At 43.0% G+C, this 26175-nt stretch overlaps 1 protein-coding gene across 10 annotated transcripts in view; it reads right to left on the bottom strand.

Annotated features, from left to right (window-relative positions):
• CD44 (CD44 molecule (IN blood group)) overlaps nucleotides 1-22312 on the bottom strand; it is a 101159-nt gene extending 78847 nt beyond the window's left edge. For 7 of the 10 annotated variants that reach the window (XM_075129507.1, XM_075129512.1, XM_075129508.1 and 4 more), the window contains exons 1-2: nucleotides 22172-22311; nucleotides 18600-18699 (exon numbers count right to left, since the gene is read on the bottom strand). In XM_075129507.1, coding sequence (XP_074985608.1) covers nucleotides 18600-18699; nucleotides 22172-22177 — 106 coding nt within the window. In that variant the 5' untranslated portion in view covers nucleotides 22178-22311. Of the gene's footprint in view, nucleotides 1-17908; nucleotides 18158-18599; nucleotides 18700-22171 lie in introns of those variants that run through there. The other 3 variants (XM_075129515.1, XM_075129516.1, XM_075129513.1) reach the window with 3 other exon arrangements.
• Between the last annotated feature and the right edge of the window lie 3863 nt (nucleotides 22313-26175).

The raw sequence follows: 26175 nt of genomic DNA, 5'->3' as shown, positions 1-26175 counted from the left end.
GACTGCAAAGAGTTACTAAGGGTTCTCTCAGAATGGGGAACTAAGGAACAAAATGGCAGATGAAATTCACTGTTGAGAAGTGCAAAGTAATGCACATTAGAAAAATAATCCCAACTATACTTACAAAACGATGGGGTCAAGAAGCAGATCTTGGAGTCAGAGTGGATAGTTTTCTGATAACATCTGCTCAGTGTGCACCGGCAGTCAAAAAAAGTTAACAGAATGTTAGGAGCCATTGGGAAAGTGCTAGATAGTAAGACAGAAAGTATAATAATGCCACTATATAAATCCATGGTATATGCCCACACCTTGAATATTGCATGCAATTCTGGTAGTCCCATCTCAAAAACAATATATTAGAATTGGAAAAGGTACAGAGAAGGGCAACAAAAATGATTGGAGTATGCAAGAGCTTCCATATGAGGAGAGATTAAAAGACTGGCAAAGGTCATCTTAGAAAAGAGACGACGAAGGGGAGATATGATCGAGATCTATAAAATCATGAATGTTGTGGAGCAAGTGAATAGGGACGTGTTATTTACCCCTTCACATAACACAAGAACCAGTGGTCACCCAATTTAATTAAAGGCAGCAGGCTTAAAACAAACATAAGGAAGTATTTCTTCATACAATGTACAGTCAGCCTGTGGAATTCATTGCCAGGGGATGTTGTGAAGGCCAAAACTATAACAGGGTTCAAAAAAGAATTAGATACATTCATGGAGGATAGGTCCATCAGTGGCTATTAACCAAGATGGTCAGGGACTCTACCCTACCCTCCAGGTGTCCTAAACCTGCAAATGCCAAAAGCTGGGACTGAATGACAGTGGATGGATCATTAAATAATTGCCCTATTCTGTTCATTCCATCTGAAGGATCTGGCACAGGCCACTGTCAGAAGACAGGATACTGTGTTAGATGGACCACTGGTGTGACCAAGTATGGCAGTGGTTCCCAAACTAGGGGTGCCACTTGTTCAGGGAAAGCCCCTGGTGGGCTGGGCTGGTTTGTTTACCTGCCACGTCCGCAGGTTCGGCCAATAGCAGCTCCCACTGGCCGCAGTTCACCGCTCCAGTCCAATGGGGGCTGCAGGAAGGGCAGCCAGCATGTCCCTCGGCCTGAGCTGCTTCCCGCAGCCCCCATTGGCCAAGAATGGTGAACCGCAGCCACTGGAAGCTGCAATCAGCTCAACCTGAGGACATAGCAGGTAAACAAACCAGCCCGGCCCACCAGGGGCTTTCCCTGAACAAGCGGCGCCCCTAGTTTGGGAACCCACTGCAGTATGGCCATTCTCATGTTCTTATCTCTGCACCCTGGCCTGACCCTTTAAAACTGAGGGGACTGAATTCAGGGAGCATGTGATATTGGCCATGTGACTGAATGTTGCAAGCAGCACCTGCTACAAATACAGCTGTCTTTTAAATAGTAGCAGGGGAAGGCAGGAGCAGGAATGGTCCTAGATGGGGTGTTAGCGAGGAAGGTCTATGTAGTAGGGGAAGGATTTGTCCAGCTGAAAGAAAGCAAAAAAGTATTTCTCATTGTTTTGCATTATTTTGAGCCTTTTGTCTATTCTGTTTTTTAATAAGCCCACCTCGAGGAAGGGAATGTGGAGTGAGACTTGAGCATGTGACTATAGGGTCTGCCCTCGTTAGGGAATCTGCCCACCAGCTTCCAAAGCCATTGTTGTGCACCTGTTCTGCAGGTAGACAGAAAGCTTCAACCTCTTAGTTTGGCAACTTTCAAGATGAGTAAATTAGTTTTATTAAAAATAGGAATAAATTGAATAGCGTTGAACCGAGCAGGCTAGACTCGCTGTGAAAGTACAAGTCAGAACAAGCCATTTATTTCACTCCTCAGCAGCTGCTGCAGCAAAAAAAGCTGCAAATGGAACTTCCAACCATCGTTTATCTGCTTGGCAACAGTTGTTGTGGTAAACATCCGGAGATAGTCTGTACACTGTCATAACTCATGTTTAACTTCCTTACTCTCTACATTAAATATTATCTTATTTTCAGTTGCTTCACCCAAAAGCAGAATGACAGTCTTCAGCCTGCACCAGAATGTGGTACAGCTGTGCAGCAGAGCCAAATACTTCAATAGAAAACCAAAAAGCTCAGGCAGAGAAATCATTGTTCTGGAATTAGACAACCATGCCATACGCCACCATGAGGTGAGCAAAACATAATCACGAATGTTCACACTAGAATAACTCAACGGCGTGAGGAAAGAAACATAATTGTAATCCCAAAGGTAGAATAAGGGAGGTCACATTTGTTGCTGTTAATTACATGCAGTCCTGGTGAAGATACTTACAGGAAACTAGAGTGGGGTGAATAACTGGGAGGGAATGGTAGATGCAAAACATGTCAATGTCTGTTTGAACTTTAAAACAAATCCTCTTTTATTGTGTTCTCCCCACTTTCCATGCAAATCATAAGTTGATCACATGAGAAACCAAAGAGTTATGCTCATTCAGTCAGATAAGAGAATCATGCCATGTGAGATATGTGATCCACATGTCCAATTAAAATGGCACAGATTATGAATTCCAAATACTTGCAGTGTGCTTCCAGTTGATGAGACTAAGAATTATTTCCACTAATTTGACACAATAAATTTTAAATAATCATGATCTGTTAATGGATAATTTCCTAACTAGAATCAATAAAATACATTAGTTACTACATTTTTTCTCCCAGTATTACATGAAACTCTCATAACCATTCTCCCTGTTTTAAACTGGCTTAAGTGGAAAGTTTATTAAGAAAAACCAGGTTTATTAAAAAGTTTATTAAGAAAACTCAACAGTAAAAAAAAAAAAAGTTGAATACAAAAGCGTCTGTTGACTTTAACGGTAGAGCCATTTTACCACAAATAACAACAGAAAAAGGAAACCACAAGAAGCTTTTTAAACATTCTGAAAACCAGCAAATTAACATAGACTCACACAACATTAAGGTAACAACTATACTAAGCATAGGCGCCGACTCCATGCGATGGAAACAAATTAATGGGTTCTCAGCATCCACCAGCAGCCCCACCGATCAACCCTCCTCCCCACCAGCGCCTTCCGCCTGCTGATGATCAGCTGTTCAGCAGCGTGCAGGAGGCACTGGGGTGGGGAGAGGGAGGAGTAGGCCAGCATGGGCAGGATGAGGAGGGGAGGGGATGGAACAGAGCGGGAAGAAGTGGGGCATAGCAGAGGTGGGAAGAGGTGAGGTGGAGCAGGGGCAGGAAGAGGTGGAGGTGGGGGTCTGGGTGAGGGGTGGAGTGGGGGTGGGGCCTGGGGCTGAGCGAAGGTCAGTCACCCCCCAGGAACTCAGGAAGTTGGTGCCTCTGATACTAAGTAGAGCAAGACTGCTTAGACTACGCCCAACAAAGGAAGACATGCCAAAAGACAAGCAACCCATTCCGACCTCCTACCAACAAGTAATGGCAGGAAGAGAGATAATCCCCCAAAACAACAGATCTATTTTAAAATTTTTCATTCCAAACACAGTTTGTCCACCATGGACAGACTGATTCTCTCTCTCTCCTATTTTTAAGTGTCTGGAAAATAAAGACATGAAATCAAAACCCATTTTGTACTATTTTCTTGCAATCTACTACAGAATTATCCACTGAAATTAAGAATCTGGTTCTTCATCTGTGTGCTCATCTGAGCACGTAGGTGCCCAGTGATCTAATTTAGTTGCCAAAGGATCAATCGGACCTCCCAAGTTCACAACTGGAAGTCCTGACTTAGGACCTGCTACAGCTCTCATAGAAGTCATCAAATGATTTCATTGGGAGCGGGATTGAACTGCCAAGTTTAATAATTAGATTCAACATTATATTTGTTGGGTGTGAGAGATACAGTCTAGATTCCGATCCAAACATTCCTGAAGTTGAAGTGCATTGGGGTCTGGAGGTCTTGTGAATTTTCACCCTTATTTTTTTTAATATGAGAGAAAAAATTCACTTGAGAATCAAATAATCATTTATCATTCAAAAATATTAAATTGTATACTAAACTATCTATGCCATTAGGGTTTATGCTGGTCACCTACTAGGGCAGGAAAAAAATTAATCTTCTCTGTTGTATAATATTGTACAACTGGCCTGCTGAATATGTGTAGTGGTCAGGAGATTCAGAGGTGTCAGAGACAAAATACTAGGTTGAATGTGCCATTGATATAGGTATGGCAACATTTGCATTCCTGTCTCGTACAGAATACACAGGAGGAATAAGCATGGCTCTATTTGTGTACTTGAGAAGCTACAAGTCCAATAAATTACTGGATCGATTTATGGCCAGGCACCTCAGCACTACAACCTTTAATGGTTTAAACCCTGGCTTCCCAGAAATGAATGTTATCAAAACCTGAGGAAGGGAAGAAAATATTATCTGGATACCATGTCTTAAAATGAGACACAAGCAAGTTATCAGCAAGTCTTTAAAAGACATTTTCCGCCTCACTGTTACTTTTGCTCCTTCAAAGCTTGAAATGTAAAACCACTATGTTTCTTCTTACCAAAACATTTACCCTTCTTTCCATGCATGCACAGATTTGTTACTGTAAGGTTGCTCATGGCCACAGATCTTTGCAAGCTTGTTTATTACCCCACAGATACTCAAGACTGCTGGGCTGCACAAACTGGTTTGTTATTGTGAGGATACTGCCTTGTGACTGAGCTCTGGGCGACATACGCTGGCTGCTTGTGAACAATGGTATACGCACCCTGATTTGTTATTGTAGGTTTTCTCATACTTGCTGGTTTGTTATTAAAGGCGACTTGTGAATGCTGGGCTGGGCACACTGTGTTGTTGTTGTAGGGACTCTCATGAGTGTTATGTGGCTATGGGGTGCAGGATTCAGCTTGCATCAGCTCAGTTCTGATCTGGAACTAAAGGGACCTGCCTATCAGCAGCAGGCAGTTAGCTGTCTGTGTACCGTAATGCTGAGAAGCTCTGCTTACTTTGAGTCCTTTGATTTTGGGAAATGAATTCTGCTAATAATTTAGCAGTCTGGTTGTTGTTAACAACACATGTTACCAGGAATGGCAACTTTGCAGAGATCAGGAATGCTGGGCATAGAAGAGAAAATAAGCAAACGGGATACTGGAGGGAAGACAGCATTTTCCCAAGGTGCAGATCATGGAAAAGGTCAGAAGTCCCCTCAGAGCGCAAGCTCACAAAAAGAAAAGGAGTACTTGTGGCACCTTAGAGACTAACCAATTTATTTGAGCATAAGCTTTCGTGAGTAGCTCACGAAAGCTTATGCTCAAATAAATTGGTTAGTCTCTAAGGTGCCACAAGTACTCCTTTTCTTTTTGCGAAAACAGACTAACACGGCTGTTTGTGAGCTTGGTTTCAGAGTAACAGCCGTGTTAGTCTGTTTTCGCAAAAAGAAAAGGAGTACTTGTGGCACCTTAGAGACTAACCAATTTATTTGAGCATAAGCTTTCGTGAGCTACTCACGAAAGCTTATGCTCAAATAAATTGGTTAGTCTCTAAGGTGCCACAAGTACTCCTTTTCTTTTTGCGAAAACAGACTAACACGGCTGTTACTCTGAAACCAAGCTCACAGACAGTCTTAAAGGAATCTGGGGAAAAGCTAAGATTGATTTCCAGATGTACCTACAAGCCATTGCAGTCACAAAAACGAAGCCTGGGCTGAAATTCAAGCTGCTTCTCACCACAGCAAGCCAAGATATTTGAGGTGCTGAGTCATGTGAACATTTCCAATTTGGGGAAGGAAACAAAGATGTTTCTTTAGGACAACTGGAAGCACATCGCATACCACTTAAAATTGAAACGTGAAATACACGTGTCAGTGTTGGCTGCTGATGGAGCATAAACTAACTATAGAAGTGCTTAAAGACAAACTTGGTTTTCAGCAGCTTAAAAGTCTTGATTTGAATTCAGCTGGTGTTGATGGACCTAAAAGTATAGAAAGTCACAGAAAAAGGCATTGCGGAGTAAACAAATAATGTATCACATAATGTGTATTAGCTCAATTTGATGAATAAAGGCCTCATCCAGAGTTCACTGAGGTCAATGGAAAAATTCTTGCGGGACCCTACACCAGTACAGGTTTGCTGTAGTAGTACAGAGCCCCATCTCACCCTCTGCCCATCTACAATATGCAGGCATAATTATACAATGCTGGGTTGTTGTTTATTTCAGGGTTTTTTTTTTCATTTTTTAAACTTTATTAGTTTTTCCAATATTTTAAGTTAAATTGACTTCTTGACAACTGAAGGGGAAATTAAGTCAAGATTCTCAGCTAATGTGGAAGTGAACTAAGTGAAAAAGAGAACTAAGACTGCTGCAATCCATGTTTTAAACATGGATCAAAGTAATCAGGAATTGCTGTAGAAACAAAGTGCTAACCTCCCTGACTCTTCATATTCTGAAGAATTATCTAGGATGACAATATTCTGCTTAAATGTTGGGAAATGCTTGTCCATGAAGGACATTGGGATTAAAATATCCGGGAGAGCACAGAAATTTTGTTTTGGCCATGTACAAATGGAAACAAACACTGAAACTATTGCAAGAGTATGTACTATTTGCTTCAAATATAGGAATCGGCAAACGGAGAACCACTGTTGTCCCTTGGAAATGCTAGGATCAACGAATTTCATCTAAAAACAACGAGGAGTCCTTGTGGCACGTTAAAGACTAACAAATTTATTTGGGCATAAACTTTCAAGGGCTATAACTTACTTCATCAGACGCATGGAGTGGAAAATATAGAAGGAAGGAATAAATATACAGGAAGGAATAATATAAATGAAAAGATGGGAGTTGCCTTACCAAATGGGGGCGTCAGTGCTAACGAGGCCAATTCAATTAGGGTGGATTTTAGCCATTCCCAACAGTTGACAAGTCTCTGAGTATCTGTTGAGAATGGGCCACGGTTGGGCATGTACCACATCCACCATGACTGAATTGGCCTCGTTAGCACTACAAAAAGTAATTTTCCCTTTGTTGATATTCACCCCTTCTTGTCAACTGTTGGGAATGGGCCACATCCACCCACATCCACCAGAAGTAAAGGAGGATGAAATAGGAAAAAAGCATGAAGTTAAAAGTAAGTCGGAGAAGGGAGTTGTTAGGCGAGAGGTTTAGACGGACTCAAGAGATTTTGGGGGGAAGGAGGAACTGAACAGAGACGCAGTCAAGCACAGTTATAAAGAGCTTCAAAGGTGAGGACAAGAAGTTTCATGTTGATGCTGAAGGGGAGAAGAAGTCAGTGAAAGAGTTTTAAAAGGAAAGTGACAAGATCCTGTCAGGTTCTTGCAAAGCAAGGGCAAGTTCTTCACAGAAACCAGAGACATCTTGTCGGGCCTACAGAAACAGCTGATTCAGAGTACAACAATCAATCCAGAGGATCCAAGATCAGTAACTGTAGATGGGAAAGATTTGCCTATCCACCAGGAAATGACACATGTTGAAAGTCTGTCTCAGACAATTGCTTATTAGTGAAGATGCATGAAAAAATTCCTAATCAAGGTGACTAACTCTATTCTGCAAGGTTGGAAGATACTAAATGGGCATTCATCAACTTCATGCACCAAACCAGTAAGTTAAAGAGTGAAGGAAGAACTTTGTGTAAGCTTGAAAGCTTGTCTCTTTCGCCCACAGAAGTTGGTCCAAGAAAAGACATATTACTTCACGCACCCCACCTTGTCTCACCTTGGCATAGTCATGTGTTACCATGGTTATTGTTGTTTGTAGGGGGTTGTTTGTCTTGAGTATATTCCTTTCTCTTGGGAAAAAACAGTGTGTTTCAGGGGTTAATGAGTCATCTTGCAGAAGTTCAACCTGAACTTCCTGTGTGAGTCAGTGGGTAGATGATAGTGTGCTGTAATGCTGATAAACTGAGTTTAATCTGAACTCCCACAGTGTAAGTGATAAAGTCTGTTAATAACTTAGCTGGCTGATATTGCTAACACTTAAAGTGCTGGTCTACAACCAGTAGCTTGTTATTGTAGAGTTGCTTCTGAATGTCGGCTTGCACTTCCCTTGCTTTTGAAAAAAAAATTACTTACATTGGTGGACAACTTACTCACCCGAATAGTCCCACTGAAATCAGCAAGTATATGCAGCAAGAGTTGCATAATCAAGCCAACGAAAAAGGTTATAAAGATCTATTTAATATAGATCTTTTTCCTGGATTCCTTCCTAGTTTGAATTTTTTTAAGACACCACATTCCAGAAACCATCCCTGGCCCTATGCGCTATTGTTGACTTTGAGAGCACTAGGAGGAAGTTTCCTCACAGCCTTCTCATATTTCTGAAACAGCTGCTATATGAATTCATAACTGTTGTCCTCTGTGAAAACAGGCAAAAGAAATAGATCAAGTGGATAAAGCACTCGACTGGGATTTCAGGAGACCTGGGTTCTATTCCTGGCTCTGACACTTGCCTGCTGGGTGAACTTGGGCAAGTCACTTCCCCCTCTGTGCCTCTGTGTCCCCACCTGTAAAACAGGGATCATGATACTGATCTGCTTTGTGAAGTATTTTGAGTTCTACTGATGGAAAGCCATTAGAGAGAGAGAGAGAGAGGTATTATGATGTGCCATCCTTCAACAGTTTAATTCATTTGCTTCTCATTGTCTAGGCTCATCTGTGTTGTGTTACATAATGATATGTGTATACTTAAGTGATGAAATTCCAAGCTCCTTGGTACTTTATTCACCTACAACCTGGTCCCAACCCTGCTATTGTGTCAGAGTTTCCCTTCTAGCTCAAATGATGTAACAGTTACACAGAATCACTTATAGTGCTAGAAAAAAAGAGGAAATATCCAAATGCTGACTTCAGATTGGATCATATCAGCAAAATTGCATCCTATACTCCAGCCATTTCTGAGGAGATATCATATTGTGTCCATTAAGAAAGTACAGGCATCTGCGTTTTTCCTTCAGATGTATGGTTCCAGGGAGGATCAAGATAGGTGAGGCTAAGTACATATCATGCACCATGTAGTGTAGTGTACAGTTTACATTTTCTGGATGTAATAGGATACACTGAGGGTGTGTTACTTCACCATCAGCTCTGTTATTAGCACACTACTAGAGCTCTCCGGCCCATTTACCTTGGGAGATATGGTTAGATGACATCTATTTGGCAATATCAGCAAATATTGTTGTATGAAGTAAATATTAACTTATCCCTTGTTGAGCCCAAAGCATCCCCATATCAACACAACAGTGTCTTGGATCTTGGATTGTGTGTGGCCATTCTATATGTTTGAAGCAAGTGTGTGCCCACTTAGCAGCAGCTGGGAAAGCCACTCTGGCTTATATTCTATATTAACAGGCACTGTAATAATGTATAAGTAGACAGAAAGATGGATTCCAGTTTCCAAGTTTACTAATTGCTTGCACAGTGAGGGAAGGTTGCTGTGAGATGCAATGGTTTGCTCAACTGTAGTATATGTATTTACGGTACACTTTCATCGACAATTACCACTACAGTGCTGACTCCAAGTGAATACTCATTGAATGTAATAAAGACTTTGTTCAACCCAGCCCCCTGAGGTATGAACTGTACAGGTAAAACTGTACTCTCAGTCAAAGGTTAATAGAGAACAAAACCACTAATGTGCTACAAACTAGACACAGTCTCTCTCACTCTGTTATAGACATATTGAATGTGGATAACCTCTAAGTTGTGGAGCATGCCTCTTTATGAAAGGAAAGGGACCAGGCCATCTGCCTCAATCCATATACTGAATAGTTTCAGACTAGAAAAAGAGAATGGCCTGCTACATTCAGTAGCCCTGGGATGCTATAAAGAGACTTAATAGCAGTGATACTCAACCTGTGCCCAACAGCTGCATGAGTCTCGGTAGGGCCCTCCATGCAGCTCTCCTAGAATCCTTAGATCTGTGCGGCATTCCTCTGAGTCTGCCTGATCTCATGGAGAACACTACTCATATTACTGCTACACAACACGTCTGAAGCTTGTTGAGTGGGGAACACACTAAGAAAATAGATTAGCGATGCTAAGGTTATCTCCCATCCCACCAAGCACAGAGGGAATGGGGCTACAGGGAAAAGAGAGAACTGCAGTGAGATACAAAAATCAGCGTGGTGCAACATGCTGACAAAGGATTCCACTATTGTCATCATGATGCTGGATTCAGTGTAGGATGATGCTGTCACAACACACACATCACAAAAGCACAAAGGATGTTCTGCTGTAATTGTTTCTCCATTCAGTGAGAAAGTGGCTCTCCAGCTCATTAAGTCTGAGCATCACCGCTCTAGAGGTGAAGAAGGATTTCTTCTTCAACAGCATTGGATTCTTTTCACCTGAAAGGTCACTGCACTCCTCTGGTGGTTAATTGTAACTTCCAGAAAGTTATTCCCTGCAGGTTAGAAAATGAAATGTCTGCATCCTGGCTATGAAGAGAGGCACCATTACAGGTTGGTAGCACATATGAAGTCAGAGATTGAAGAATTTATTTCACACAAGGATCTTTTTTCCTGCACTAAAAACTGAAAGTGTTCAGATTTCACTTATCTCCAAAGGTGTCCAAAACGACTCTGATCTTTCTTGCCCTGGCAGACAGAGACATTTCATTAGTACCATTCTCATGACAGCACTGGGAGCCAGGATCCCAGAATGACATCAGTATGGTTAAAAACACAGGGACGCAAGTCAGAGCTACGTGGACAGGATGGCTGAAATTAAAAGGAACAGAAATATTTGTTGTGAGGGACAAAAATATAGTCCAGAACCAGAATATATTTGCTCCTGTAAACTTTCCTTTCATTCAAGTGTCCCCCAAGGCCCATTTCTTGAGAGCAATTGGTGGGGTAGATTTTTATTTCTTCTGAAGATGACGAGAGTACTGACCAAATTTAGACAAATTGGATTTAACCTTCTGTTACCTATTTAGACAGATAGGAACCTACAGAGACTGTCAGATTGCTTCAGCCAGATACCAGAGAGAGGGAAAATGAACAAAGGAGGAAAACATAATGACAATGATGGAAATAAGAAATGTAAAGGAAGCAGACTTCTGGGATCATCATATACAAAGGAATTACCTTAAACGGAATACCAACAGCAGCTGCAAGTTACTCTGAAGAAGCACAGAAAATTAAAGATAGATGTTTCTGCATACTGAGAATAATGAGGCTCATGTAATGGTGGTCTGCAGTCTAGGAGGGACAAGGTTTGCAATTTTTAATCTGCTTGGGGAGGCATGATATTTTAATGTCATTTACCATGAAAATCCATGAGTACCAAACAATATAAGTAGCTGCTACATTTGTAACATTCTAGAAATTGTCATCTGGACTAGAAAATGAAAAATAAAAAAAAATACATGATTTTAAAATTAATTTAAATCAATTTTAAGACTGATTTTTTTAACATCAATTTGGGACAAAGGTTTGGGTCAGCTCTTATTTTGTTCAAATAGTTTTGAACATCCCTAATTAAAAAAAAATGACAAATCTGAATCAAAACCTTGGATTTGAACACTTTTAAATAGGAAACTGCAACCTGTGTCCACTTCTACTTAAGAAAAATCGAATGACAGCGAATGGTAAGAGCTGAAAGGTTTTAGGATTATGTGCAGGTAGCATTTATGCAATGAAACAGGAAATTGGACAGCAATGTCAACAAAAGGGACAAACGCTTCATTCAAAGTGTGTTTTTTTACAAATTTGCTGCAGAGGAAATTAATCTGAATTGACTTCACAATATATATAGTTTCTCTTTCCCTGTTAAAAATATATTCTTTATTCCTATCATTACATTTTATGCATAAAATCATTAATGAAGGGTGAATAACAAAAACGGTTACTGAAAATTTGAAGAAGCTTCAGCAAAACAGAGGAACATTAAAGTACTCTATACATTCTATAACTGGTCAGATAAACCACGAGAAAGGGAAGGGACAGAAAAATTAACAGTAGCTATCTAATGGGAAGAGGATGAGGAGGAACAGGAAAGTGAGTGAAAGTGAAATGGGAAAGGAAGATGAAAGGGAGAGGCAACCAGGCCACACCTTAGCTGTTTTCAGTATTAATGAATCATTTCCCTCTACAATTTGCATAATGACACTCTTCCTTGAACCCTCCCTGCTAACTATTCATATTCCCAATATGGCAACTTCATCTAGTAGGTGGAGGCCTGGAATGTGAGTAAGGAGACTTGGGATCTGTTCCTGTCTGACACTGAGTTGCCATGTCACTTCACATCTCTGTAATCACAATGTTCCCAGTGGCAAATGATGGCTATTAAGTCTTACCCATCTGTGTAAAGTGGTTTGAGATCAGATGAAAAGCCCTAAACGTTATTATTGTTAAATTCACAGAAAGGATAACAGGGTTCTATTCAAATAAAGGTCACATTCTAAGCATCCCCAAGTGCCTGGAAATAGCTCACTGCTGAATGTGAATACGCTGAAAGAACATACTTAGCACATCTACCCACATATGCCACACCCTATTGATTTAAAGGCACCCATCCAATAACACAAAAATACTCCATGGAAATCCAGTACCAAGAATGCATTTCCCATTGGGGCCCACTCAGTTCAGCAGCTCCCCAAAGTGAAACATATACCTGTCTCCAAAAACAATGTTATAACAGGCACTTGACTGTAATTTATTCTGCGGCAATTTAAATATTTACAAAACCAGACATTAATGGTGTAGTTCAGTGTTTCTCAACCTTTCCAGACTACTGTAAACCTTTACTGAAGCCCGAGCCCTGCCACCCAGGGTTGAAGCATGTATCTTAGCTTCACAGGGCCCCCGGAGGCATGGGGCCACACACAATTGCCCTGCTTTCCACCCCCCAACGCCAGCCTGCACTTGCAACCCCTCCCCCTCCCCAACCAGTCCCACAACCTTCCCAGGTTGAGAAACACTGATCTAGATGAGTTGACATACCCCCTGGAAGACCTCTGCATACCAACCAGGGTACACACACCTCTGGTTGAGAACCACTGGTGTAGTTGACTACCACTGCTTACTAGCTGCTTTTCAAACAGCTTTATTTGCAGCAACAGAGATGGAAATTTTACCACAGTCTGATATTATTTTTGCAAACACACAGCACAGCGTATCAGTGTGCAACCGTAGTTTGATAGTGCATGGAGTTCCAACGATCACAGAGATTCCAAGCCTACTGAGATGACTTCAGTCATGAGTAAAAAAAGCCAACCTAGATACTTTCCAGCTGTGGATATATTTAAAATTCAGGTCTTCCCTGTGAGTTTTACTTTGAATTGGTGTGATTGCTTCAGCTTCAGAGTGAATAATAAAATTACAGCCTGCCCTTTAACTTGTTTTAATTCTGTCTTTTTTGCTTTGTGACACAGTGGATAAAGGATGTTGTACACAAAGAAGTTAAACTGCATTTTACAACATAACCGGCATTGTAACGAAGACTGACTGGAAAACCCCAGAGACATGATCTGTATCTCTTTGGTGCATAAGAGAGTTCAATTCCCTTGTTAATACTACCCACAGACCCTAAATACTGATGCAGACATCATTAGAAAGGAAACCAAGTCATAGAACTACTCATCAACCAAATGCACTGGAATTAGCTGGAGTTTCAATTTGAGAGAAGCTCCTCTAAGAAACCTCCTTCTCTGTGTCATTTCTTGTTACTCTTCTCCAATTCATTCATATGCGGAAATTCCCCTTTCATGCTTTGGGTGGGGTCTGCTTCAGCAGGCACAGGAAAATCACAGCCAGCTGCTACTGTTCTAGCTGATACCACTGCAAGGGAGACTGTGGTTTGAAGGGTAAGGAAGTGACAAGAAATCAAATCTGACCCTCACTGCCTTGTGTAAAGGGACTGTTGTCCCCTTACTGACATTCAGTGGGGCTGTTTTGGTTGGCTAGCTACCAGTACTAAAAGGGGAAGGGTTGATGGGTAATCAGGACCCTGAGACTGACAGTCCCCAGGAACAATGGGGAGAGGCCAACGCTCCAGGTCAGCCTCATTGACAGGGCGGGCAGGCTAATCAGGGAGTCAGGAGGCCAGGGTGGGTCCCGTCCTCCATGTGAGCTGTATTTGCCTGAGTCAGACAGGGTGGGGCTGAGCTAAGGAGAAAGCAGGGGCCTGAGCTTAGCTGGGGAGCAGAGATGTACCAGATCCAGAGGGGCCAGAAAAGCAGCCCAGAGAGAGCAGACCCTGTGCTGGGAGCAGGGCTGCAGCCACAGAGCAAGAGACAGAGCCCAGAGAGAGCAGACCTGCCCTGGGAGCAGAGCTGTAGCAACCAGAGCCGGAGGGGCCAGAGAAGCAGCACTGCTGAGTTAGAGTGGAGCTGGAGCTGAGACGGAGTGGTGGAACTGGGGCTGGAGCAGTCTGGAGCCAGGTGCTGTGAGCAGCTGGGGAGAGCCAAGGAGGGACCCTGGGCAAAGGGCCCAGCGCAGAAAGACACCCCCAGCCAAAGGTCCTTGCATGCCAGACTGTGAGAGGGATCTTAACCGAATGGGGGGCTGACGCTGGGAAGAAGGGTCCCACCACCCAAAGCCCGGAGGTGTGTGGCCACCACCAGAGCAAGTGTCCAACCTGCAGCATCCCTGCTGCACAGCTAGGGCCTGAGAAGAAGGCCTGGGACCTACAAGGAACAGACTGTGAACTGCCCTGACGTTACAGAGACACTGTTTGTAATGTTCCCTGCCACAGAGCGGGGTGATGTGTTTTCCTTTAACCTTTCCAATTTTTCTTATTCCTTTTTAAACTAATTGCTGATTAAATAAATTGTATTTGCTTTAAATCATATGTAATGATCAGTGGGTCAGAGAAGTGTCCACTGCAGAGAGAGTACCCCGGAGTGGGGACACACTAGCCCCTGTCCTAGGTGACCACAGCAAGGTTGTGGGTCGAGCCCCCCAGGAATCCTGGGCCCAGCCTTGTTGGGGTTACAAGGACTCTCCCAGACAGAAGAGTAGAAGGGGAGTCCTCGAGGGCAAGGAGGCCTCTGGGTAAAGGAAGTGGGAGCAAGGACTCAGATTCTTCTGCTAGCCCATTTCACCAGGGTAGTGCAGAAGTCAGAAAGTTCCCCACAATAGCGCGACCATTCCCCCACTTACATTTGCTACTAGGATTGTAACAACAGCCACAGTGGCCATTATAAATTACATACCAACTTACTGGAGGTGGTAAGGCTTGCTTTGGAGGGATTATTGCTTCTTTATGGGTGACGGACAATTGTGATTTCTCGGGCCAATGCACTGTTGCATTCTTTTTAAATTTAGGAAAGAATATTACAGTGGGCAGTGCCTGTTCCATTATTATCCTCTCTGTGAAATTACATTACACAGTAGGTAATTATGCAAATTCAATTATGGACATGTATAAAGCAATTAAAATGGAAGTCTAGGTTACATATAGATAGATATATATACATATTGATATAGGAAATGGAAACGCAAGTGTTTAAGGTATAGATTTCCTTTCCCCAATTCTGATTCTGTATTTTGAAAGGATCACTCACTATCACAGCCAGAAACACAGAATATACAAGAGAACAGTAGTTGGAATGGAAAAGGGCTGCTAAAAAACTGTCAGAATCCCCCAGAGTCTTGTCCCTGTAGATTCCATCTTTTTCAAAGCTATGGGCATCACTTCTCTGCTGAGGATTACTTTTCTCCACTCTGTTTAGTCTGCCGCTTTCTCTGATGTTTTCTGAAGCTTAACATGCTCAAAATTAACTATGTTTCCATGAAACCATCTCTTCTCTGGCAACAACACGAACATTTTCTACTACCTAGTTTTTGCCTGTGAATCTGCTCATATCCGGACCTTCACCAAATCCGGTGTCTACAAAAAATATTTTTCTCTTTAACCCAACTGTCAAATCTGTAGACTATGCTCTAGCTATATCCCAGCTGTATTACTGCAACCTCTCTTCTCTCTGGACTCTGCTTCTCATCCCTCTTATCCATCTTATTTTACTGCTAAGGACAACAACCCACTTCCCTTTGCTCCTTGAAAATAGGCCTGAGAACTGATCTGTTCCACAAAGCAAACTTGCTGGAATGGCCGTATGTTGGTCTACACCTTATTGTTCCGTATGGTCTCGAAGCTCTTCTGCACAAGGATTCTGAGCATTTTTTGGCACACTCTAACAACTGAAGAACCCTGTGTCCATTTGTGGTGCAATATAAATAGCAGCAGCAATAATAATAATAATTAATAATAATAATGTTTCAAGTCCAGGTCCTTAAGAGTGCAGGGCATAGTCCCACAGAGGAGGACATATCTCAGATATGGTTCTGATCCTTCACTTAATCTTAACTGAAATGATGAGTTGCTTCAACAACACTACACCCAACAACACACCATGTGTATAAGAGAGCTTAGCTTAAAGGGTTTTCAGCACTGTGATGCCATTTCCCTCCCCTTCATTTAAGCCTCACTCCCGCTCCCTCTGTATATGCTGCCACTGCGGAAGCCACCACTGACCAAAGAACTAACAGCACCCACTCCAGACAATGCAATACCATCCCCAACTGCAGTCTGTTGGCTTGGCACAGAGAGCCTAAGGGCAGATTTGTACCTTTCCATTAAACGACTACTGCAGTTCAAGCCAATCTTTATTAAAATCTAGTTACTGAGAGCTTTGGGAGAATAGCCAACGTATACAATGTTATATCCTTTCTGAAATAAACTAGCACAAAAGGCTTATTCAAATTGTTTTACGTACAGATTTGCATAAGAGATATGTAGCCTAAATGGCAGGTAGGATCCCTTTCTCTCGTTGACTGATTGATAAATTATAGTATCCCTTTCTTTTCACCTCCTCTTGTGGTGCAACTTTGGCCACCACTTCTACGCCGATGGGCACTCTGCCTCTCTCTCTCAATGACATTCCCAGCTCTCCTTTTTCTTTGCATCTTAGATCTCTGACACCACTCCATCAATTGGAGCCATGTACTGGTGCTCGAGTAAACAAGAGGTAAACATAAAAGCACTGAGGTGACAGTGTCCATGACAAATGGATTTTGTTAGATTCCCAAGAACTGGCTAGTAGAAAACTGAGGTGGAAGGATAAATCGTTTCCCTCCAAAGCAACTCAAGGCAATTGCTGTTACAATGAGACTCTGTTACAGGCGCAAACACTGTTGTGCCTGCACCACATCAAATTTTAAGGTCATTTTGTCATCCTGGGCATCTGGTTTTCCGATTTTGAAAAATTTAGTGCTTTTATTTCTGAAAATAAGTTATTTATTCTGGTATTGGTAGTCACACTATACAAGTATAAAAAGCGGGTTGCTCATCTCCAAACTCCTTTGTTTGTTCTAAAACCTCACCAGTTAACCCCAAAAGAAAGCTTTAAAGATAGGTCAGAAAAATGCACCATTGCCATAAAGCTCTTCCAGATTTCAGTCACAGTTCATAGCAGTTAAGTTCCTTTTCAGCATGCCTGTCCCAGTTTTTGCATCTCAACCCTGTATTCATTAGCCTTTAGTTCAGCTTGTGTGAACCTAATAATACAGCTATTGTACGCCAGGAGGGTTGGGTCCCTCCCCACCACCACCAACTGTCTGTTTTACAGCATTGGTTTAGCAAAATAAATAAATAGCTGTTTCTACAGTTTAATTTAGAACAGCTCTGCTGAAGCTCAGTTGCCTATTGGACTTCAGTTCTTAGTTTAAACTTAACTTTGACGATCTACAGTTAACCTCTCGAGTATTTGTAGCTGTACTTAACATGCACTTTTTTTCCTTGCATGTTAAAAAGAAAAACAGCACAAGTATATTTTGGTATGATTTTCACTGGAAAAAAAACATAGAGATAATAAAACTTTCCTCAAAAATGCGCTGGTGTGACAAGCAGGCTGCTAGCTGGCTGGCTGGATAGCAGCTGCTGTTTGAAGCATAAACTTATTAGCAAACATTAGACTTTTCATTCATACACTACTTACGTGTCTCTGCTAAACAAAGCTGCAGCAAGCATAATCCAAAAGTTGCACACAACAAAAACTTGCTCATTGTTTCTTAGAGTTACTTTGCCAAAACTAAGGAGATCCTTGAAGGGTGCACAAATCAAAAAAGCCTTGTTCAGCCTGCAGTCAATGAGCTCTGAAGTTTGCTGCAGTTTTTATTCCGATTCTAAAGAAATTGAAACAGTGACATAACAGGGAGGGGGAGCTGAATCAAAAGTCACACCCATGTCGAAACAAAAGTAGAGGGAGCAAGGGGCGGGGGTGGGGGGAAGCTACTACTTCTGAGTAAGCAGCTACAGCAGGGTTTTAAAGAGGCACCAAGACTCTTTTACTCATGAGTGTAATATTACTGCTTCTTCGCTGGAAAGTTTCTGCAACGTCTCACAAGTTAGCTTAGAAAGGGACTGACTGTTATCAGCATCCACTCCCTTAGCCTGTTTAAAAGCCTCTTTATTATAAGAGACAGGAGAACATAAAATATCTGAGTTTTAGAAACCCACCAAAGCATCCGCAACTCTCCAAAAACATTTCTAAATGATATTTTTCTCTTTCCATTTTCTCTCCCTCATTTTCCAATGAATTAAGCGCTGGCGAAAAAGCACTACAGTGACAGCACAGGGATACGATGTCCAGGTGAAGCACAGGTAGATTAGATTTCCTTAACACTTACCTTCTGGCAACATGCCTCTGTTCTGATCTGGAGAGACCACCACTGCAGTAAGTATGAGGGTACAGCTCAGTCTCCATGGCCCATTGAATTCGTGGCCTCTCTGCAGACATCACCAACAAGAGAGGTAAATAGCACCAGTTATAATGGTGGGTTGTTTTGTGTCAGAGACATCAGATGCTCACTGGGAGCTGGGTTGAAACCAATGATTCCTTATTTTTATGGTGTAAGAGGGGAAGGACTTATTTACTTTATTCCAAAAAGACAATGTAAGAGTCAGTGAAAGTTTGACATTTTTTGTTTTCTATATGTACATATATTCATTGCAGTGTTGGGTTTTATGTTAATTTAATGCTGTTGAAAGGTGCCAGTGAAAAGACTTGGACACTGCTTATGCATGGGCGGGTACAACATGGGCACTAAAAGTGTAAACTCCCGCCATCCTGCCCTGTCCTGTTCACGCTTCACGGTCCATCCATACCTCGACATCCCAGCTGATGTCAGTTATAGTGGTGGTTTACATGAAGTAGACATCGCTTCACTTGGCACTGGACAGAGACCACAGTGCCCATTACACATCAACCTTTAACAACGAGGAGATGGCAATGGCTTTCAGTCACTATTGATAATATTTAGTCCTGCCTTGAGTGCAGGGGACTGGACTAGAAGACCTCCCGGGGTCCCTTCCTGTCCTACGATTCTATGATTGATCAGGGCTAGATTTCAATGAGAAACCTACAGATTAAAGTTTCTATATCATTTTACTATTGATACTGTTGAACCATCCGTTCCACACATTAAAGATCTTTTATATACATTTTTAGTTTTGCATAAGATAAACAATGGAAAAGTATAGAGCACAGGTTCTCCCAGCCACAGGCACTAAATCTTTACACAAGTAAGGAAATTTCAGGACTTTCACTTTTGAATGTGATTTGGGAAATAACACATAGTGTTTCAGGATGTGCCTGTAAAACTTAGCAGGAGACCCAGTGCTTTCACATACAGGGGAACAGTAAGTTTTCAACTGGCGAATAGAGGCGGGTTCAAGGACACTCTTAGTCTCTAAAGGAAAGTGATGGAAGGTCCCAATCTGGGGCACCTTTCAAACTTGATTGGACAAATCTCTAGGAAGTGTATTATAAAGCACTGGATTAGGCCAGGATGATGAGAGACAGTGGATGAACTGGATCATCTAATAGGTCTTTCCAGTATCTAATTCCATTATATGAAATAGAAAATCCAGAGTGAAGTTAGGTTCTGGGAGTATTTACAATGCAGACATAATGAATCTACTGAGAGCAGTGACTGCTTTTGTAAACATTTCTAATAAATCATACTTAAAGATGGTTGGCTCCCCCTTCCTCGGCTAGCCCCAATTTTAGCAGCAGCTCTAGAATATCTAATGGGACATGGTCAAAGTGGAAGCCTTTCCTCAAATCATGCAGAGTTTTGTTTCTTATGTAGCTTACAACTTCAAAGTCACACTTAAAACATATTCACTGAGTGGATATAATGATTTCTCTTCGTTTAAGCATGTTTTCTAATCTTTTAATCATTCCCATGGCTCTTTTCTAAGCACTCTCCAATTTATCAACATCCTTTTTGAATGGGGATACCAGAACTGGTCACAGTATTCCAGCAGTGGTTGCACTAGTATCAAATGCAGAGGTAAAATAACCTCTCTACTCCTTATTGTTTCAAAAGAAAATTTGTATTGTTCATAGGCTTATAGCCTATTGTGAGTGTATTATAGCCTATATTTCTCCACTTGTAAAACTAGACTACCTTTGGACTATGGGCCAGATTATGAAAGGTTTAGGTGTTCTCGGATAGGCACCTACTGGGATTTTAAAAAATCTGGCCATATGTGTCTATTGGACTTCACTCATTGGAAGGAAAACATGTAACCAGTGTTGTAAAACTCTAAAAAACTACATGAAACAGCTGTTTTTACACATAAGACATCACTGTTTTAAGGCCCAACCAGCTTTAGAAACAAAAAGCCAGCTCTTCAGCTGATGTAAATTGTAGAGTTCCATTGACTTAAAAGAAACTATGCCCATTTACAGCGGTTGAGGATCTTTCTCAAAAGCCTTTCCCCTCTGGAAATGGGAATTCTTGGCTTTCTACTGGAATAAAGCTTCCACTTCTAGTCTCTGTGGGTCCCAAGGCAACAGATCATAAACCCATCACTCATCCAGGACTGAATATAATCCTGCACCTCAAAATAGTGTAATTTTGGGGAAAATTCCACATTGGGGTGGGGTTTGGTTAGAAAATATTTCTTTGGTAGATTGTTGTATGGGACTGTACAGGGATTTGGAATGTTAGTAGTAGTCCAGGTGCATAGATGGATTAGTGCATAGTTCAAGAGAGGCAGTCAGAGGTACATGATAAACGCAATTTATCACATGGATGTCACCCCATGTGATAAACTGCAGAGCCAGGTGATAAATTGCGTTTAGTATGTACTTTTTTCCACCTCACCTGCCCTCTGCCCACTAATTCATCTCCCTAGGACTTATTCTAACATTCCAAACTATTAAGCAGCTTCAAACAGTTGTCTTTAAACAATACCTGACACAAAACTATTTCCTCCTTTTCCACCCAAATGTGGAATTTCTCCCCCCAAAATACATTGGCCTGAGGGGTAGGTTGATCATAATTTAGCTCAGATTTAGGGTCCACAATGCTAGATGGCTAGAAAAGGGAGCTTTATGACATTGGAGAAAGGAATTGCCTATCGTTTTAGTGGAACATGCAGCACTTATGTTTAACCTGAGACAACACCATGACATAGGCACATAAAAACCCTCTGCCGGATCCTCAACTGAAGTAAATCAGCACAATGCCATTGATTTACCAGAATTGAGGATTTGGACCCATGAAATTATTAGGTACCAAAAGGATATTTTTATAGAAAAATATTAGAAGTTTCTAAAATATATTTCTTAGAGTTTTTTTACTCCCCCAGTCCTCTGTACAGTTGGATTCATGGAATTAAAAGAACTTGGCTACAAAGTCAGAAAAACATCAAAAATAACACAACTAAAAATGTTAAACTCTCTCAAACTTTTTCTAAAATGGCTTTTCTGTAAAACATCTGGAATATGGTATAGATAGAAGTTTTACCATTCATTCGAGCACCTGAATAACTCATTCTTTGTTTCATCATTCATGGTTAATCTGTTTTGCTCCTCTGTTCCCACTCTGAAATCTTGTTTGCTAAATTTCAGCCTAGCTTTAATTGTCATGGCTAATCCTGAAACAAGGTTTTGTAATGGAAATGGTCCTAAAGTTTCCTTGTAGCAAACACTGCTTGAGTGCACCTTTCCTTGGGCTCCAGGAGCTGACAGGGAGGGAATAACAGAGTCTGTGCTGAGTAGTTGGAGAAGCTGCTTCTTTGGCTTGAGGGCAAAGCACTCCCTTGGGAAGTTGGGCACCTGATTCTATTCCCATCAACCTTTTGTTCCCAGATGTAATTTACAGCCTGTGTCCTGCACAGCATTAGGAAGATGAACAATGGCCCCCAGCCGTTTACTTCTAAAAAGAAAAGCAACCCAGAACGGTACCTTCATGTTCAGCCTCCTCAGCTCTCAGTCTGTGTTGCTGCTTTGCCTCAGTTCTCCCGAACACAAGTTAGACCAATACAGAGCAAAAACCGCAATGGCTTCAGATATTCAAATTTATTGTCAAGGACACTTTACAAACGCCCTTCTACTTTAGAACACGTGCCTCCACCAGTTTCCTTAAGCTAATGTTTAATCAAAGCATTTGGTCCCTGGCCAGCCCATAGAGCTTGCAGCACTGCACAGAGTAGTCAGATTGCCCATCCCACTTTATAATCTCCCCACCATCTACCACTTCCTACATGTGTGTTTGAGACAGGGATGCATAGTGGGAGATCTACACAGAGCACACTAGAGATGCAGTCACAAGCCAGAAGTGTGTGCTAGCATGCAGCAGAGTCATACTGAATGCATTAGTTATTAACCAAGTCAACATTATGTGGAGTTTCGGGGGAAGGGGGGAAATAAGCTCTCTCTGTAGGTGGTTGGAATCATTCCCTCTGCCACCTCGGGAAAGCCTGATGTGTAGTAATGAGAACCTGAAAATGTATGTCTCAGGGTATAAACTGCCTCATAATCCTCTAACAGCCATGTTAGTCTGTGTTTGCAAAAAGAAAGGGAGTACTTGTGGCACCTTAGAGACTAACCAATTTATTTGAGCTCACGAAAGCTTATGCTTAAATAAATTTGTTAGTCTCTAAGGTTCCACAAGTACTCCTTTTCTTTTTGCATAATCCTCTTGTCCCTCTTTCCTTTCCAGCTTAGTAATAGGTGGAACATGCACATTTGGGTCTCTCTCTCAATGTGTCTTATTCTATCCCTTGTCTCTCTCTCTCCTTCCCTCTCTGCCTTTTCTTCCCTTTCTATTCCTCTCCTCTGAGACCCTCCTCTCTCCCTCACCCATAGCCTCTCCAGCCCTCACCCATTTACCTCCTCTTCTCTTTCTTCCCCCCATCTCATACTCTTTCCCCTCTCCCAGACCTCTCTGTCCTGTCTCTCATCTACCCTTCCTCCTTTGTACACTGTGTATTTGAATGGTTGGGCCAAAATTATACAGTCCTAGCACAACGGATGAGCCAAACAAAATGCACACATTCCTGCTGCCTGAGTAAAACTCTACATTTACATATGCAAAATGTTAGCTGCATGTGCAAATAGGTGTTTTTTGTCCTCAGTTGCCTAGTATGGGCCTGATCCAAAGCCCTTGGAAGTCAAAGGGAATCTTTCCATTGATTTAAGTGGGATCTAGATCAGGCCATATGTTCATCCAGGTTTTGGCACAAATGTGGGTTTTTGTCCAGTCACATGCATTGTGCGTGGCTCACCTGTTGCATGAACATTTTTCTCTGTCTGTGTGGAGAGTAGAGGTGGCATTGCATGGTCAGATTCACAGCCAGTGATAAACACAAAATACGTTACTACTTTAAAAAAACAGAAGCCAAAATCATGTTGGATTCATCTGTGTGACAGTTACTGTTTGCACAGTAACACTGCTGGATGTGTGCCGCCCCTGTTACTTAGACAGCAACATTTATGTTGTGTACCAAATACAAACATGCGGGAATGAATTTTCAAGTCTTTCCTTTCCATTAACAAACAACCTACTAAACCAGGTGTCGGCAACCTTTCAGAAGTGGTGTGCCGAGTCTTCATTTATTCACTCTAATTTAAGGTTTTGCGTGCCAGTAATACATTTAAACGTTTTTTAGAAGGTCTCTTTCTATAAGTCTATATATTATATAACTAAACTATTGTTGTATGTAAAGTAAACAAGGTTTTCAAAATGTTTAAGAAGCTTCATTTAAAATTAAATTAAAATGCTGATCTTATGCCGCTGGCCTGCTCAGCCCACTGCCAGCCTGGGATTCCGTTCACCTAGGCCGGCAGCAGGCTGAGCGGGGCCTGCGGCCGGGACCCCGGCTAGCAAGGGGCCGGGCAGCCAGAACCCCAGACCGGCAGTGGGCTGAGTGGGGCCAGTGGCCAGGACCCCAGATCAGCTGTGGGCTGAGCGGCTCAGCCCGCTGCCACTCAGCCCGTTGCCGGTCAGGGGTTCCATCCGCTGGCTCCTGCCAGCCAGGGTCCCGGCTGCTGGCCGGGCTCAGCCCACTGCCGGTCTGGGATCCCAGCCCTGCCCACATAGAGTGGGTACCTACCTTCTACCTGATTCTAGCCCATTCTCATCCTCTCTCTCTGCACTGAGATGATGGTGGGAGTGTGCTGAGAACAGGGCTGGGGGTAAGGAGCAGGCTGGGGGTTGGGGTGTAGGGTCTGGCCAGGAGCTAGAATGAGGGAGGGGGGTCAGGGTTGGGGCAGGAGGTTTAGGTGTGGAGTGCTTACCTAGGCAGCTCTCATTTGGTGCAAGGGGTGCAGGAGCTCCCATTTGGTGCTCAGGGTGCGGGTGAGAATGTGGGAGGTGCAAGAGTCAGGGCATGGGGTGTGGGGGGGCTAGGTATGTGTGGGGGGTGCCGGGGTTAGGGCAGAGGGCTCGGGGTATGTGAGGGGGTGCAGGATTCAGGGCATGGGGTGTGGGGGGTCCTGGAGTCAAAGCTGGGGTTGTGGCAGGGTGCAGGGGTCAGGGACGAGGTCTGGGAGTTGGGGGGTGCAGGAGTCAGGGCAGGAGGCTGAGGTGTGTGGGGTGGTGTAGGGGTCAGGGCAGAGGGCTGGAGGTGTGGGCTAGGGTCATGGGGGTGCTGCCAGCCCCCTGCCCAGAGCGGCTCACAGCAGGGGCCTGGAGGGCATATTCCACACCCTTCCCCAAGGCCCCATCCCCACCTCGTCTCTGCCTCCTCCCTGGAGCAGTGAGTGTGCTGCAGCTCCGCTTGTCCCCCTCCCTCGCAAGGGCCATCAGCTGATGGGTGGCAGGGAGGGAGAGGAGGAGGGGCAGGAACCCAGCACGCTGGGGGAAGAGGTGGGGGAGGAGGGAGCTTGCCTGCCCTTGAGCAGCAGCCAGCAGGACCAAGCTTCTTCACCCTGCCCCTGCGATGGGGGTGGGGGGCGCAGAAGAGCAGGCTGGGGCGGGCAGGATTTTGAATGGCATGCTCCTGCCTGCCGGGGTCCCGGCCTGGTTTTGGCAGCGGGCTGAGTGGGGCCGGCGGCTGGGACCCGGCAGGCAGCAGCGTGCCATTAAAAATCGGCTAGCGTGCCATCTTTGGTTGCCAACCCCTGTCCTAAACCATACATACTCTGTATATAAACAGGCACAATCGCAGTTTGGCTGCCAACCTGTATTTAACCATCAGTACGTGATCCCAGTGCAGAGTAAATATGAATGAAAAGCATGATATTTTTATAGACCATAATAGGCATGTGTTTGTTTTCAGTGACTAAAGTAATAGCTGGTTCCATGTGGGAATTGGGAGGGAAGGTGCAGGCGTGTGCATTGCATATGAGAGACAGCATCCGCGGGAAGCATAGTCATTGACTGCTGGTTTGGAACAGTTATGTTTTGCCAAGTAAGTTAATGTGAGGAAATATGCCTGTCTTCTTACATTCAGTCTGGTTCTCCTCTGAGAATAATAATAATCCGTAGCTCTTATATAGCACTTTTCCTCAGGAGATCTCTCAGTGCTTTATAAAGAAGAGCAGTATCATTATCCTTGTTTTACAGATGGGGCAACTGATGAAGAAGATGAAGTAATTTGCCTGTGGTCACCCAGCAGGCCAGCAGCAATTTTGTCTCTTGTGTCCTAATCCATTTTGCTGTCCACTAGAAGAGTGCATTTCTGCTTCTTCCTCACCAGAACAGCTCCTTTTTCATTTTCAGAGTCAGATCTGATGACTCTAGTGACAATAGGGTTGTCCAGATTTTTATTCCTATTAGCCCTGCAGAGTTAACACAGCTAAGATTGAGTGAGCTAGATTCTATTCCTTCTTGTGGAACAATGAGAGATTATTTACTTAGCTTTAATCATTTACACCTCTGAAAACCCACTGAGGGCAATGGGACTGCACTGGTGTCTCCAAAAGTCCAACTAGAAGGCAGTGAGCCTGCAGAGATGTTGCAGGGG

Source organism: Caretta caretta, chromosome 6, assembly GCF_965140235.1.
Source record: "Caretta caretta isolate rCarCar2 chromosome 6, rCarCar1.hap1, whole genome shotgun sequence".
Taxonomy (NCBI): domain Eukaryota; kingdom Metazoa; phylum Chordata; order Testudines; family Cheloniidae; genus Caretta; species Caretta caretta.
The sequence above is the reverse complement of the archived record's forward strand: the minus strand, read 5'-3'. Positions and strand labels throughout refer to the sequence as shown.